Below are 16,006 nucleotides of genomic sequence, written 5' to 3' on the forward strand. Positions count from 1 at the left end.
AATTAAGTACACTGTAAATTTGTACACTGTAAGCCGCCCTGAGTCTTCGGAGAAGGGCGGGATATAAATGTAAACAAACAAAAAAAAATTAAAATTAGCTTTGGCCCCTCTCTGTTGCCACAGACTTTTTCAGTGATGAATGCAAGAATGGTACCTTTTGTTTTTTGGGCAAATTTATATATATATATATATATATATACGTGGGTTTTCTCCCACGTAAAATTGGAAGTGTCTTGGCAACGTTTCAACGAAGTCTCATTCGTCATCTTCAGGCTTCAGCTTCGTGCTTCTGGGAGCAATGTGTGATTGCAGCTGTTTCTTCCTTTTTAACTGCTAGTGGGAATTTGAACTGATTGGGTGGGAGCTTGGCTGTGCTCTGATTGGATGGGGTTTTTTTTTTGTGCTCTGATTGGCTGGGGGTGTGTCCTGTGTTGGTGGGGGCTTGGTTGTGCTCAGAATAGTCTGAGTTGCAGGGGGATTTGAGCTGGTGAGCTGCATTGCTGTTGTTTGGCTTCGTGTTTGTGGTTACAACCAACTTCCCTTCCTAGATGTCTTAGTCTACAAGAAACCCAATGGCTCCCTAGGACACACCATCTACCAGAAGAAAACACACACAAACTGCTATCTGCACGCACTCTCACACCACCACCCAGCACTGATCAACTCCGTAGCCAAGACACTCATCTCTAGAACAAAACGCTTAGCTGATGAACAACACCTAAAAACCGAACTACACACTCTCACAAACGTACTAACATCCAATGGATTCCAGAGAAATAAGATTACCAAACTAATCCAAAAAGAACCCCCCACTAAAATCCAAGACAGAGAACAAGAAAACGGCATAGCCCTCCTCCCATATATAAAAGGCACCACAGACAGAATCAGCAAGATCCTCCACAAACATAACATCAAGACAGCATTCTGCACAAACCAAAAAATATCCACCATCCTAAGAAACCCCAAAGACAAAATTGAGTTAGAAAATCAAGGAGTATATGAAATCCCATGCCCCACCTGCCCCACCACATACATCGGACAAACCAACAGAAGAATAAGTGCACGCATTGAAGAACACAAGAACTCAGTCAAAAAAGAGGAACCAACTTCTTCCCTGGTCCAACACCTTAAAGCCACAGGACACGATATTGACTTTAAAAAGACCAGAACTATCGCCAAAACTGAACACTTTAACAACAGAATAATAGTATTTACTATTTTGTAAAGCAGTTGTTGTGAATTTCAAGTTGTAAATGTACAGTTGACATATTTGTTCTAAACCACATGGGAGGTTATTTATAGTTCCCATTGTTAGCAGCTAGTTTATTGCCCATGTCCCACTGAACCAAGAGCTGAATGTCAATATAACATGATATAGTGAAGTATAGCTAATTCAGAGCTTCTCTTTATCTTTCACCTAGGTTAGCCAATATACATTTGCCATGTGCAGCTACAGAGAGAAAAAATCAGAGCCTCAGGAGTTAATGCAACTTGAAGGATACACTGTGGATTATACATCACCCCATCCAGGTATTCTGCAAAATGAGTTCAAATGTCTGATTGCAGAGAAATTAAGAAAGAGGTTTGTTTTATCTTTTCATAAAATCCTATCAAGTAAGTTGGTTGATAGGAAGAGAGAGAAGGACTGTTTTAGGCCAGGTTACATTTTTATATCATATTCTATCATATCAGAAACATATCCATCTCATTACAGATCTGAATTGCCAGGCTATACATTATTTTAATGCTATTAAAGACATTGATATCATGAACTGATATTAATTGAAAAGAAATATTTCCTTTAAAGATGGGGATGAGGTTTTGATTCTGATTTTATACTGCTCTTCCTCCTGAAACGACATCAAATACAAACTAGATGCATCTATGTAAATGGTACTGCTACCAAGTAATCAATTATGTATAATGGCCATCATAGATTTTTTTCTTTTTTGCTTTCTTTAGCAAGAACTCACCCAACCTGTTAATTAGTACAGAAAAGTGCTTAGGGACAGAAAGTTTCAAGAAAAGTTGGTTAACTAGATAATTTATTTAAGTGGGAGCACAATCCAGTAATATACATACAAAGATCAAAGAGTCATTCTGATTATTTGTCTACATATCTAACACAAAGGTAAAGCCGTAACTAGAAATGTCTTCAACATAGAATTTTCTCTTGTCACTGAGGTTTGAGGTGAGCATGAGTTTGTTTCTCCTCAACCCAATCACTGGACCTGGGAAATCTCTTGCAGAAGAACATAAATTTTGTTCTTTTTTTTTTTTTACATTTTAACTGTGCCTTTAATTATGTTTTTATTAATTTAATCACTTGAAGTTCTCTTTTTAGATTGAAAGGTAGACTATAAATCCAGTTATTAGTTAAAGAGGTAGGGAAAAGAGAAAACTTAATTTCATGTCAGTTAACTTGACTGAATCCTGAGTTCTTCTAAATTGCAGGCCTGCAAGGTGGTCAGATGTTCTTCAATGCTGTCAAAGAAGGTGACATAGTGATATTTGCCAGTGATGATGAACAAGATCGGATCCTTTGGGTCCAAGCAATGTACAGAGCTACTGGTCAATCTTACAAGCCAGTTCCTGTAGGTCAAGTACAGAAGATGAACCCAAAAGGAAGCAATACTCACACAGATTTATCACAGAGTAAGGTTACATTGTTTTTAATTTATGGGATTTCAATTGTATAATTAATCAGCATTTAACTTGACTGTTCTTGAAAATTTATATTATTAATAACCATTTAAAAACCTGACTTGTAGCTTATTATTGCTGTTGTGTTACTTTTTAAAATATGTAATTGATATCATTAGAATTCAGTACAGATTCTCATGGAAACAATTTTTAGAGATTATTTTTCTTGCAGAGTTTGCCCTGATTTTATAACAAAGAGCTTCAATCGGGTATTCATGATTCAGCTGCATCGTTCTTTTGATGAAATAATATTGAACAAGAAAAGCACAAGATTACATCCCTTCATAAATTCTCATTGGAGGAAATTTTTCAATTCTCTTTCTGGCCAGGAATTTGAAGCTGTAAACTCAGGGAAGAGGAGATAGCGGGGTAATTGACATCAAAGGATATTTTACTGCAGTTAACTAGATGTGAAGCCATGCTAGTGAAGCTGGATTCTAAAGACAGGGTGGAAAGTTGGACTCTAAAAGACCAGAAGGGAATTCTAATGTACTGTCTTCACTACTGAAGTCTTCAGCTATCCCTTTTGGGGAAAGGTTGGGGAGAAAATGGTTCAGGCTGCATCAGTACGCCAATTATGCCCAGCTATATATCTTGGCCCTTGACCAAATTATTGATGCTGTCAAAGTGCTGTCTAGAAGCCTAACACCATTTAAGTTTGTATAGGGAAGAAGAGTTAAGGTTTAATTCCAGCAAGAGGTAGTGGATTTGAGACCCAGCTACTTCTGATGATATTCCTCCATTAATTCTAAACGAAGCTGCACTTCCCTACCGTAGCAGATTTAGTTTAGTGCAATTTTGGTGGTCCTTCAAAATTCTATAGCAAATAGACTCAGCTCCATCTAATGCAGCAATTGTTATTTTCCTAGCTGGCATTAATTACTGTTACTCATACTTTAGTTACCTCTTGACTGAACTATTGCAATGAGCTTCACATGGGACTGCTATTGAAAATGCACCTGGTCCAGAATCCTGCAGCTCAAATACTAATGGATGTAACACCTTGATTCAAAGAGCAGCATTAATTGCCACTTGGCTTATGGGTGCTTCTGTCCTCTGAAATAGCACGCCACCTGATCTGCAACTGGATCCTTTGGGCTTTTAAAAGCTGATTAAAACCTGGTTGTTCCATCAAGCAAGAAAAGTTGGTTTGCTGTAATTGCCTCTTGTTCAGGAGAATGGGTTAATTTTCACTACTACTGATGGTTTCATCATTACTGCCAGTTTCATAGGACTATTTCTAGTAGTTCTTTTATTGATTATATGATTTTTATCAATTTCATGGCAATTGAAGTGGCTCATGCGGCTGTAAAAAAAATAAACTATAGCTGATAATATAATAGAAACAATGACTCACAACCCTTTTGGCTGAAAGAAATAGCCAGAAAGTAAGCATATAGTGCCATTTCAATTACGTTAGCACTAATTCCTATTTAATAATACCTCTTTCTATTGTAATTTGAAAATAATACATTTTCCTGTATTTGTGCCATCCTTTTATGCTTTTGGCTTACTTTGTGTTTAGCAATACTTTAACATTTATATGAGACAGTACTTTGAAAGATGATGCCACTCACATTTATGTTGATTGACTTCCTCACACAAATGATACCTATTTTTGAAAGTCAAAAATTAGAGGCAGCCTTTGGAATGGCATGCCTGTTCAATTCTCCAAACTTTCCATAAAGAAATATTGGCTGCTTTCTCCTAAGGCTAAGAAGAGACATGCATTCCTTAAGTATAAAATGTGACAATAAAATATGTGGTCCTGCTTGGCAGGTATCAACCTAAGGGTTACTATCATTTTCCTTGTCGTCTTGCTGCATCCCATCTATGTCTAGTTGCTTGACAATAGCTACAGGATAATTTTCTGTTTTATCAAATTCCCTTTCCATTGTACTTTCTGTAACTGTCTCTTGATTGAACATGGTATAGATGGGGGATCATCAAAATAGCCAGCCCTTGCTGATTTATTCTAATGGCAGAAATGCAGCAAAGACGAGTCCTCTGTTTTAATAAAATATTCTAGTAGCTATTTTTCTGTTTGCATTATATGAAGACAGCTAAGGAAAATAACAATAACATTTTATAAACCATTTCCCATCTCTATTTCACAATTTCCTGATTTACTTTTACAATTTTAACTGAACAGTATCTCCTTAAAAAAAACCTAAGTTTGGATAGGATTCTTTCTGCTCTTGTTAGGAATAGCAGACTGTTCAGTATTTATCCAAATGAAGCTCAAGATCAATTATCACAGGGTAGTGCAGCAATGTGGCATCAATTTATGTTGATATAACTCCACTATAAGTTCAAGGGTCTATGCTACCAAATAAGGTTTGAATGGTCTAGCACTATATAGTAAGTAGACTTGTTGGAAACTAATCAAAAAGAGAAGCAACCTGGAATTAAGGAGAAACTTCCTAACAGTGAGGACCGTTAACCAGTGGAACAGCTTGCCTTCAGAAATCATGGGCACTCCATCACTGGAGGTTTTTAAGAAGAGACTGGACAGTCACTTGTCTGAAATGGTATAGGTTCTCCTGCTTGAGCAGGGGGCTGGACTAGAAGACCTCCAAGGTCTCTTCCAGCTCTAATCTATTGTTTTCAAAAAAGTGAATGAACATACATAAACTAATTTGCATTTCATCTTTTTAAGAGATAAAGAATGATAATATGAAATATCAAGGGTGCAATTATTTTAAATTATCTGGATCTAATTTATGTGCATGATAAGGATAGGAAAAAACACACCATTGTCTTGCTTTTCCTTTTCTGTAACATCAGATGATTACAGTAAGCCATAACCGTAACGATTTTTCCCATATCCTTTGCTAATCAGAAATGTTTTACATATATAAAATTAGTAGCACACTGCTATATATGCTACATATTTTTTTTTTTTGGTTAAAAAAAGTCAATCTAGTAAAGACTAATTCAAATCTCTTTCTACTTCAGGAGAATCTTAGGCCTTATAGCTATATCTAAAATTTATATTTTTTATACTTGGTTATTAAATAGTCATTTAATTACATACATGAATAAATCTTAGGACCTGAGTGGGGGAAGTATTATTTCAAAAAAACTGTAAAAATTTGCTCCTATTATCTGTAGATGATAATCTCATAGCATAAACTATCAATGTGTTATCACACAGTTTATTTGCTATATGTACCTTGTTAAATCTGTCACATGAATGTGACTCTTGCTTTGACAATGCAGAGTCAAGTGATATGAATTAGTTTCTGCATCTTTTCAGGATATGATGCTGTAGATCCTTCAGTTTGAATTAAATAATTCTTCCATCTGCAAATGCATCTGAAAGTTGGACTTGACATGGATCAATATGATCTGGGGCTAAATTTCTAAATGTGACTGATTATGTTAGCATCATACCCACAGATCAATATGGAGTCTTATTATGAACCTAACTCTAGAATTGGGTTTAATCAATAAACTTTTGTCTCCTTTTTTATAGAAATTTTAGGTTTGTAGCACAGTTTTCAAGAATATATTGAGAATACATCTTTTCTGGTAACAAACATTAAAAACCTCTATATTTGAAATTAAAAGAACAAAGAAGAGCAAAGACCTTATTGTAAGGGTCAAGTCAATTTTTTAGTTGATAGTGGCCTGTTCACTTCCAATATTGTGTACGAAATCAAAAAGAGCTAATGTGCTAATGCATAACTAGTCCTTTTGGCAATGGTAAGGCTTTTTCTGTCCATACTTTATAGCAACTTGCATTGAGGATTTTGACAAAACATACCATTAACGAAAGAATCACTAGATTGTGTCTTTTGATAAACCCGCGGGGTTCAAAGGCGTTGAAAGATGCAATCTCTGAACAACAATAAATTCAGATATTTGATTGAGGTGCCATTTAAAATGGCATGTTATATATAATTTACACAAAGAAATATTGTTTCCAGTTTCATTACTCTTGTACTGGAAGGCTGAAAGAGCTCTTTGCCATTACTACTTTATATTTGTTTCTTTAAAAGCTGCATATAAAAAGCAAAAGACTGGAAATGACCCTGTGTGGGGCTATGTGTTCATTTCTGCTCTAGTTTGATGTTTAGGAAATGGGCTTCCAGCTATCTTCCATTGCTGCTTTCCTCTGAGATGAGTGTCTTCTTCATGCCTGTAAGCAAAGTCATGTTGGGTTTTTTTAAATAAACCAAACTTTTGTACTCTTAGTAGCTTGTTAAAACAGGCATCTCATAGTTAGTATTGGCAAAACTTTCTAAAACTTTAGAACATTGTTACAGAGAAAGCTTTGCAGTGGGCAATGTATGAAAACAATATTGAAAATATCTCTCTATTAATATTTTGTTATCTATATGTATGAGAATTTTAAAGCATATAAATATACAAGAATATGTGTATCTCTTTATATATAATCTATGTGTATGTGTGTGTATATATACATACCTAGGTGTGTGTTTGTTTGTTTGTGCTTTTTTTTTGCTTTGTTTGTTCATGAATTGTTATATCATTGTCACTTGCTTAGATTCTACTTGTGGCAGTATTTTTAAAGAACTGGTGAGACTTGGAAAAGAAGACAGGTTCTAATTAAAGTTGTTCTCCAAATACATTTTAAGTCAGTTTTAAAGTAAAATAATCTATATCAAAGTATTATTTTTACCTTTCTACAATCAGATGCAGATCATGCACAGAAACATGACATGGATGAGTTTATTTCTGCTAATCCTTGCACATTTGACCATGCGGCACTCTTTAGAGTACTACAGAGACAGACCTTGGATCACCAACTGAATGATTCCTATTCTTGTTTGGTGAGTAAAAGGGCTGGAATAAAAGAAGTGACAGAAAAGAAAAACTGAGAAATAGTTACTGCAAAGTGGTCTTTTCTTCTAGACACATTTAATAACTATGCGTGAGGTTAGTATAAAGCATGTCAATCGATTGGCTTCAAATTTGAAAATTATACATTTGCAGGCTACTGCTGTGCCACTCAATGGAAAAGAGAAGAGATTCAAACTGACTCTGAACTATGGTTTATCAGCTCCTCTAGGGAGGGCTGAATAAAAGCAGAAGGCTTTAATAAATATAGAACCCTCTGTGGTAGGATTTGCTAACACCTGTACAGGCATTTTAAGGTACAAATCCAGCTTGCCAGATGTCAAGCATTATGTCATCTATCTGGTAATTCTCTCCTCCTTTATGGACTGGGAAGAGAAAAGAAATGAATAGAACCAAAACCACAGGAGGAGAAAGATTTATTGCACTTGTATTCAGCTGAGTCAAGGTTAGCTTTGTAAGCTTAAATCCTGAATGAATTACTTACCATTCTAGAGGTAATCTGTAATTTCTTTTCTTTCTTTCTTTATTTTTTTTTCACTTTCAAATGAGCACACAGAACATTTAAAGAGTGATGTTGCAATCTTGAAGGTGGATAATTGAGAAGAGTATGAGGAAAAAATGTAAAAACTGATATGAAATTCTTCAGTTTGGCTGCTGATTCCTTTTGTTTATAGCTGTAACATATTTTATTACTATCACAGAACAAAATATAAGATTATACCCTGGTAAAAGTTTTTATATATAAAAATAAAAATAAAAGAATTGTGCAACAAAAATAATAGCTTTCATGAAAAAAGCAGAAGCTGGTATCTTGAAAAACATAATGTGCTATGAAATCTGATCCATTAAACTGAGTGTTAATTCTCTGATTTAGGCATGCCATAATATCTCTTGTAATGATAGTTTTCTTTTAATTTATAAATTACTAATCACACAAGGATAAGGGCAAAGCATTATAAAACAACAAATGTAGGTTTGCTATTCCATAAATAGAGTTTTAAAGAAAAGTAGCTTTATTATATATGTTGAGAAATGCTTGACGGACCTAGCACTTGATATTTTTTAAAAAAGATGAATTGGTACATATAGAACATTGTCCATTCCATTATGGGCTCAGTAATGACATATACCGGTATATATAAAAGCATACTCTCTTGACTCCCTCCCCGTGATGCACTAAATGTGAAGTGTGGTGTGTATACCAAGGTAGAGGGGGGATAGGCTTATTTGCTACAGCAGGAAAGAACTAGGGAAATGTAGACTATTAGAGACGGCTTTATATTGATTAAGATCATCATTTTACCTAATTTATTGTATATCTATTTATGGTAACTCCCCAATCTTTCAGATAGGTACCTGTACCTTTTTCAATGCTACTTCAGATAACAAGGTTACTCTGGCATAGTAATGCATATGCTTTGCCGTTGATGGTAGCTCTTCTCTTTATTAGTAACATTTGAAGCTAAATATGGTGTGGGTGTGGAGAAGGTTATTTTTGTGACAACCTCCCCCCCATCATTTTTTCATCAGTGTAGATAGTTGGAAATTTGGCACCCATGGAAACCTAGAGAGACATCAGCTAATTTGTAGTAGAATTTTTTCTCTTAACATGCATTTTGAAAGAATATTTTAATTTCTTTCTTTTCAATCTGCATAAGCTGAAAATAACTTTTTAAAAAAGAGTCTCTTGCATCTTGATAAATTGAATGAAAGTAGCTACGTGCATTATTTCTTTGCACAAGAAAAGAAGCCTAATGTGCAAGAAGTAGATTTAAACACAAACTGATTAAAATCATAAGCTTTGCTGAAGTATCTTTCCTCAATTCCCTGATAAAGAGTGGAAAATTTACAAGCAAGTATAAAACAGTACATGATTATCATAATATTATCCAACTAAAAGCTCAATTTTCTGTTGTGCCAGCAGAGCTACTAATTTGGGATGGGGGGAGATATAAATTAAGACTCATAAGACAAAATGGATATTCTAGTGATAGAGTCCTACATTCTGTACATACAGTGTAGAATGCTACATTCAGATGTAGCATTTCCTGCATTCAGTCTCAAGCAATTTCAGAGAGAAATGAGAATGTGTCATCAAAACCCTGGGCTGCCAATCAAAGCTAGCAATTCTAGATGAAGCAGACCAAGGGCTTGACTTGCTATAAGACACCTTCCTATTGAGGCCCCATTCCTGTTGCTCTCAAAAAGCAAAATATTGAAATGGCTGATTATTGCAATAACCCACTCATGCTTATTATTCACACGAATGGCTCTATAAACCATATGCTGCTTTAATAATTACAGGAAGAGTAATCTTGGCTTCTTTAGCCAAGAAACCATTACTTTTCAGGTCTGTCAATAGAAGTCTGCTATTGAAAATCCCCAGTTTAGCCCTTTTCTGAATCATGATTCTCTCAAAACCAAGAAAATTATTCTTTATATTTTCTTAAATGCTTTGACAAAGAACTAAGTCAACTAAATTGACTAAGAAAAGAAAAGACATCTTTAATTTAATTTTTTTATAGCAAGATTGAATTTTGTGTAAATATAAGCAGATTTATGTTGCACAGATTTTTACAAATTTGGATCTGGTTGTCTGGCATCTTAAATCTGTTAAATGCTATGATTGTCCCTATTACTGATCTTGGTCAGATGAAATATTGTGCCATATTTTTATTCATGTTTAAGATATCATAGGAGTCCAGGCCTCAGAGAGCTAAGATGTTGGTTTTTGTTGTTGTTACTTTCCTGAAGCATCAATCCTCCTTTATTGTCTGCGTTTCTGAGCAGCTGTATTTTACAATTTCTGTGCTGACCCTCCTAGGGGTAAATGCTTGACTGCTCTAAGCTAAAGAAATATGTTTCAGTTGATTCAGCTACATCTATTGTAAGATATGGAGTCTAGATGTCAACACAGACTTCTAGATGATATCCTGGAATATTGTCCAGTGATCATTTTTTAACCTTAGAATAAAAAGTATGAAAAGCTGACTTTTGCTCGAGGCAAAACTAATTGCAACTATTTCTATTCTATTCTATGTGTATCCTTTTTCCCCTACTCTTCCAGAACTTACATCTTTTAAACTTAATACTTCTTATTACTCCTTTACAGATTTTTTTTCATATAATACCCTCTCCTGAAAACCTCCTTCACATAAAAAAAAGTAGTCTGTTGTATCTGAGATACCATTTTAGACATTTTGGTGTACAGTGTGAAATAGTTTTGGTGAACTATTGTGAAAAAAATAATTACTTCTGACATTTTCAGTTGTTGAGCTAATGATTGCTTGAGTTTAGCCCCTCGTAATTTATTGACCAAAGAAATGGAATGGAGCTTATTAAAAATATAATAGTTCAAAAGGTTTATATAATGCACTGAGAAGCTTGTTTGAAGAGGGGAAAAAAGAACAGCCTATGTTCATTAAAGAGCTTTTTCTCTCCCTATCTTTTGCAGGGCTGGTTTAGCCCCGGCCAAGTCTTCGTATTAGATGAATATTGTGCTCGTTATGGAGTAAGAGGCTGTCACCGCCATCTCTGCTATCTGAATGAATTGATGGAACATTCAGAAAATGGTGCTGTCATTGACCCAACCTTGCTCCATTACAGCTTTGCCTTTTGTGCTTCTCATGTTCACGGCAACAGGTATTTTAATATGCAAGCATGCTGCAAAAAGTCATTAGTCTGTGTGATAAATGAGAAACAAGCAATGTATTTAGATTTCACTTCTCCCACTTAGAACAGAGCCAAGAAATGAATGTGTATAAGGGTTAAATTCATACAAAATATTGCTGTTGGTTCTGGAGTGTGATAAAATGCTTTTCTATATAAATGAGGGCTCTTGTTTAAAATAGACCAGCATTTCAAAGGTCCTCTATTTGAAGGCTATTTTTTATTTTATCCATTGGGTATAGAGAAACCTTCACCAACCTGGTACCCTCCAGATATGTCAGGCTACAAATCCCATTGTCCTCAAGTGCCTGATGGCTAGAGACACACAGAAAGGCTGGGGAATGGAAAGCATGAAATAGAAAGCAAGATATGCATGTTTAAAGTATGAGATGGATGCTGCTGCTGAACACTACATTCTAATGTAAAGATAGAAGCAACATTATTGCTACAAGAGAAACTGTTTAATCTAATAGCATGTGATTTAGAAAGCATTGTAGACCAACTATATAGATAGGACTTCTGAAATTTGAGTATTAAACTATGGCTTAGTCAAGCCAAGTCAAGATATGGACAACTTAGGTTGACTCAAGTCAAGATATGTACAGTTTATTTGCAGAGGAAATAGAAAAATGAAATGAATAACATAAGCCTTTAGGAAGCTTATAGCCCCAATTTGCTGTTTAAACCAAGAGGAGAGCATCGCTTTGACCTCCTAAATGCAAGATTGGATATAACGTGACCAAAGAAACAAAGAAATAAAATATTTTTAAAAATCTTTGTTAGGCTGTACTTTTTATCCTTCTTACTTAGACTCAGGCCTTAAAACTCTGTCCAAGTTTAGCAATGATGATCATGATAAGTTCCCTAGATCCATCATGGAGTCCAATGATTTATTTTAAGTACTAGCTTTGGCTGCAATTTTAAAAGTGAGGTAAGAAAATTTACTTTAGCTAGAAAGTAAATTTTTATGCAAAAATTTTCTATGGAAAATATTAATGCATAGTGTAGTAAATACATTGTCAATAAATTATTGTGTTTCAGGATGGAATTGGGATTTTCCTTATAGATATTCCAATAGTGATTCCTGGTTTCATTGCCTCTGCTTGTCCTATGTTTCCTTCTCACCTCTAAGACTCCTTTACAACTTTTAGATCATAGTAATTAGAAGAGGATGGATTCTTCTGTTAAAGCAAATTTTGTTTTTCTAAGTAAATTTTGTCTGGCAAAAAAAATCTTAATTTGAGGGACAGAAAATAAGCAAATTCAGCATAGACTTTGGTGAATGAGCAGTCATTTCAACTGAATAAATAACTAAACTCCATTATGCGTGTGATTCATATATTACATCATATTTGGGTGAATATAGATCCTTAAACACACACACACATACATATATATATAAGGGTGAAAGATTTCAAGATTATAAAAATTTTGTTTAACATTGCTAGACTGAAGGCTTTGTATTAAATAGCAAAAGAACCATAAAATATATTTATTTATGAATATTTTGCATGTATGTACAGAATATGAATATTGATTGATAGAATGTTACCATGGAAAGTTGTACCACTCCACTCCAAAAACTAGCCAATAACGAAGGGTTAGAATTAATCCACACAGGCTTTCAGGTTAGTCCATTGGGCCCTCCCTTTTTCTTGAACTTTCCTCCATCCTTTGATCTTCCACCATATGTGCTCACAGTACTTATAGCTTCTAGAAATCATTGCAGTGCTCACATCTTTCTTGCTAAACATTAGAATAACTTTTCAATATTATGAGATGCTGAAAAAAAATCTACTACCATTTTTTTTACCAAGAGCATAGTTTCATTTTTTTTTGTTTACATTTATACCCCGCCCTTCTCCGAAGACTCAGGGCGGCTTACAGTGTATAAGGCAATAGTCTCATTCTATTTTGTATATTTTTTACAAAGTCAACTTATTGCCCCCCCAACAATCTGGGTCCTCATTTTACCTACCTTATAAAGGATGGAAGGCTGAGTCAACCTTGGGCCGGGCTCGAACCTGCAGTAATTGCAGGCTACTGTGTTCTTAATAACAGGCTTTACCAGCGTGAGCTAAACCGGCTAAATAGATACATAGCTTCCTTTTCAGGAACTAAACCCGACAAAGGTATATAACCAAGCTGTAAAAACAATATTCGTATGTAATTAAATTAAATTAAATTAAAGTGAAAGTGTTACAAACAGAGGAACATAGTCAGAAAAGAAGGATGGTGAAATCAGAAGTGGTCCAGAACAAAAAAAAGTCATCCTAAAGGTTACTGGAGTGGTACCATATTCACTTCATTACGAGAGAGGATGCCAGAGATGTGGAACCACCAGAGCCACAATCATTTTATTTTATTTTCGTCAAGCATGTATTTTATGACAGATACAAGTGTAAACATAATTATAAATACATGAAAAGGATGCAAATAAAAGAAAACATTAGGACAGGGACGGTAGGCACACTGGTGTGTTTATGCACGCCCCTTATTAATTAATTAATTATTTATTTATTAACCATCAATCTCATGGCATTACAGTTTAGTAGAAATGTAGATTTGTATGTCCATGTTTTAGATAATGTAGTCCCAAACAAATAAGCATCCAATTCAGCTGGTGCAAAATAAGCTTCATGTGATTTTGAAATATAGTTCTGACTCCTAAATTCCTTCTTAGTTGTAGCTCCAGAAAGTTTTTTGGGTTTTTTTTTAAGAAAAGCACTAAGTAGAAGTATAGTATAATAATTAAGGCAGGATTTAAGCAGTTCATTGTGGCTATAGAGGCAAGGATGTGTTTATAAGTAAGCTAAAATTTATAAAACACTTTGAGCAAGCTAAAGTATGTAAAAACCACTTTGGGGCATATATATTAATTAAAGCTCCATAATAAAAATATGTCCAGGAGAATTCCTAACAGTATACCTGCTTCTTTAGAAGAAAGTGTATTCCAATCCAAAGTAAATGGTACATACCTCCATTAAAAATCACATATGTTCCCATTCTACATCAATTCTAATCTTACCTGGATTCTCCTTCAATTCATTTCTCCTCATCTGTCATAGACCTGCTTAGATTCCTTTTTTTTAAATTAAGAGATGTAAATGAGAGGTAGATTATTAGCTACATATTGATATTAGCCAAAACTCTCAGATTACTTTTCCCACAAATTCATAGAGATACCAAAAAACAAGGACAAAATATGAAATCTTAAGAAATCCTAAAGTTTATGTAATTAAGCCAAGGCTACCAGTTTGGAAATCATTGATATATACATATCCTTTGTGTCCTAAGGGTATTATTTTGTGACTGCATTGTGGTTTTCTTCTACATCTTTCAACAACATTTATTTAGTAAGAAATTAAAAGCCATTTCTAAAATAAAGTTAAATAGGAAATTAAACCCCAGAGGAAGTTTATGCATTTGTGAATCATTTTAAGTAACCATTACGGGAATCCTTCCCTTTTATCTGCCTCAGTGACTCATTAAAATTTGATAATTATATTCTGGTACTATTTTAACTAGAATCGGGAACGACTATCACATATGTGCGAGGGGAACCTTTACCTTTACCTTTTACTATTTCAAGCCCTTAGCAAAGTGAGAGGCCTAGGAATTCTAGGTACCTCCTATATATTTGTAAAAGGATCTTTCTTCATAAGCAGTGCTTTGATGGAGCAGTGAATGAGCTTTCAGGCAAAAGGGACATGGTCTAATTTTCACCAGCAGCTGTGGCTGGCATCTTTGGAGGCAGCATTAATTGCTTTCTGGTATAGCTCTTGGCAGCTCAGAGAAAACTGAACTGGGCTGATTGGGCCCTTGCATTTAAACCTGGCATTATTTATTTATTATTTATTTAATTAAACTTTTATACCGCCCTTCTCCCGAAGGACTCAGGGCGGTGTACAGCCTGCATTAAAACAATTTATATACACACTAAAATAACAATTAAAAAAACTTATTCCATAAAGGCCAAAATTAAAACCGTCCAATTGACCATATAAAATACCCAATAACATACAATTAAAATTTAAAATTTAAAAATTTAAAAATTTAGCGTTTAAAAAATCAGGCCAGTCCCGCTTGGATAAATAAATAAGTTTTCAGTTCCCGGCGAAAGGTCCGAAGGTCAGACAATTGGCGTAAACTGGGGGGAAGTTCGTTCCAGAAAGTAGGTGTTGTGACCCAGGTTCCTGGACCCGGACTCCTGGACTCGGATGATTCAGAAAGTGAGGGAGAAGACCTGGCCAGCCCTGCTTCTCTTGAGCCCTTTCCCTCCCTGGCACCCACTCAAAGGGAGGAGGAGGGGCCGGCAAAGCCTGATTCCATGGAGCCTCCTTCTGATTTGGCAACGCCCCAAGAACAGTTTTGGAGTGATGCAAGGTTACGAGGCGTGATCGGCGCAGCAGCGGAAGAGTTGGGACAAAGCCAAGTCATAATTGTCATGCAGTGACATCTGCAGAGACTATAAATAGGAGGCGGGACTTCCTGGTTTTTTGTCTTGGACAAAGTAATGAATTTGGGCGGGCAATCTGTATCAACGGAGGGAAGAATATATTCGTGAGTAATTCTGGCCTTATCTGTAATTTCCTTGTTATCTCCAGAAACTTGGCAGGCCCGTGGGTAGACGTGGCCAGGACATTTATATATATGTAAATAAATCAGAAAAGGAGGCCTCTGACTGACTCTTTGCTGGGAGTATTGGGGGAAGGGAAACAGAACATTTTGTCCAAGACCCCGACTAAAACATCTTCCACCAAAGATGGACCAGCAGCAGGTACAACAGCAGTTACAGCAGCTACAA

General features: G+C 35.3%; 1 protein-coding gene across 8 annotated transcripts in view; it reads left to right on the forward strand.

The window, feature by feature from the left end:
- CADPS2 (calcium dependent secretion activator 2) overlaps nt 1-16,006 on the forward strand; it is a 374,092-nt gene that overhangs the window by 218,404 nt on the left and 139,682 nt on the right. For all 8 annotated transcript variants that reach the window (XM_058189611.1, XM_058189606.1, XM_058189612.1 and 5 more), the window contains 4 exons: nt 1,422-1,530; nt 2,455-2,655; nt 7,366-7,502; nt 10,985-11,172. In XM_058189611.1, the coding sequence (XP_058045594.1) occupies nt 1,422-1,530; nt 2,455-2,655; nt 7,366-7,502; nt 10,985-11,172 (635 nt within the window). The remainder of the gene's footprint in view (nt 1-1,421; nt 1,531-2,454; nt 2,656-7,365; nt 7,503-10,984; nt 11,173-16,006) is intronic.

Source organism: Ahaetulla prasina, chromosome 7 (genome assembly GCF_028640845.1).
Source record: "Ahaetulla prasina isolate Xishuangbanna chromosome 7, ASM2864084v1, whole genome shotgun sequence".
In the NCBI taxonomy this organism is placed as follows: domain Eukaryota; kingdom Metazoa; phylum Chordata; class Lepidosauria; order Squamata; family Colubridae; genus Ahaetulla; species Ahaetulla prasina.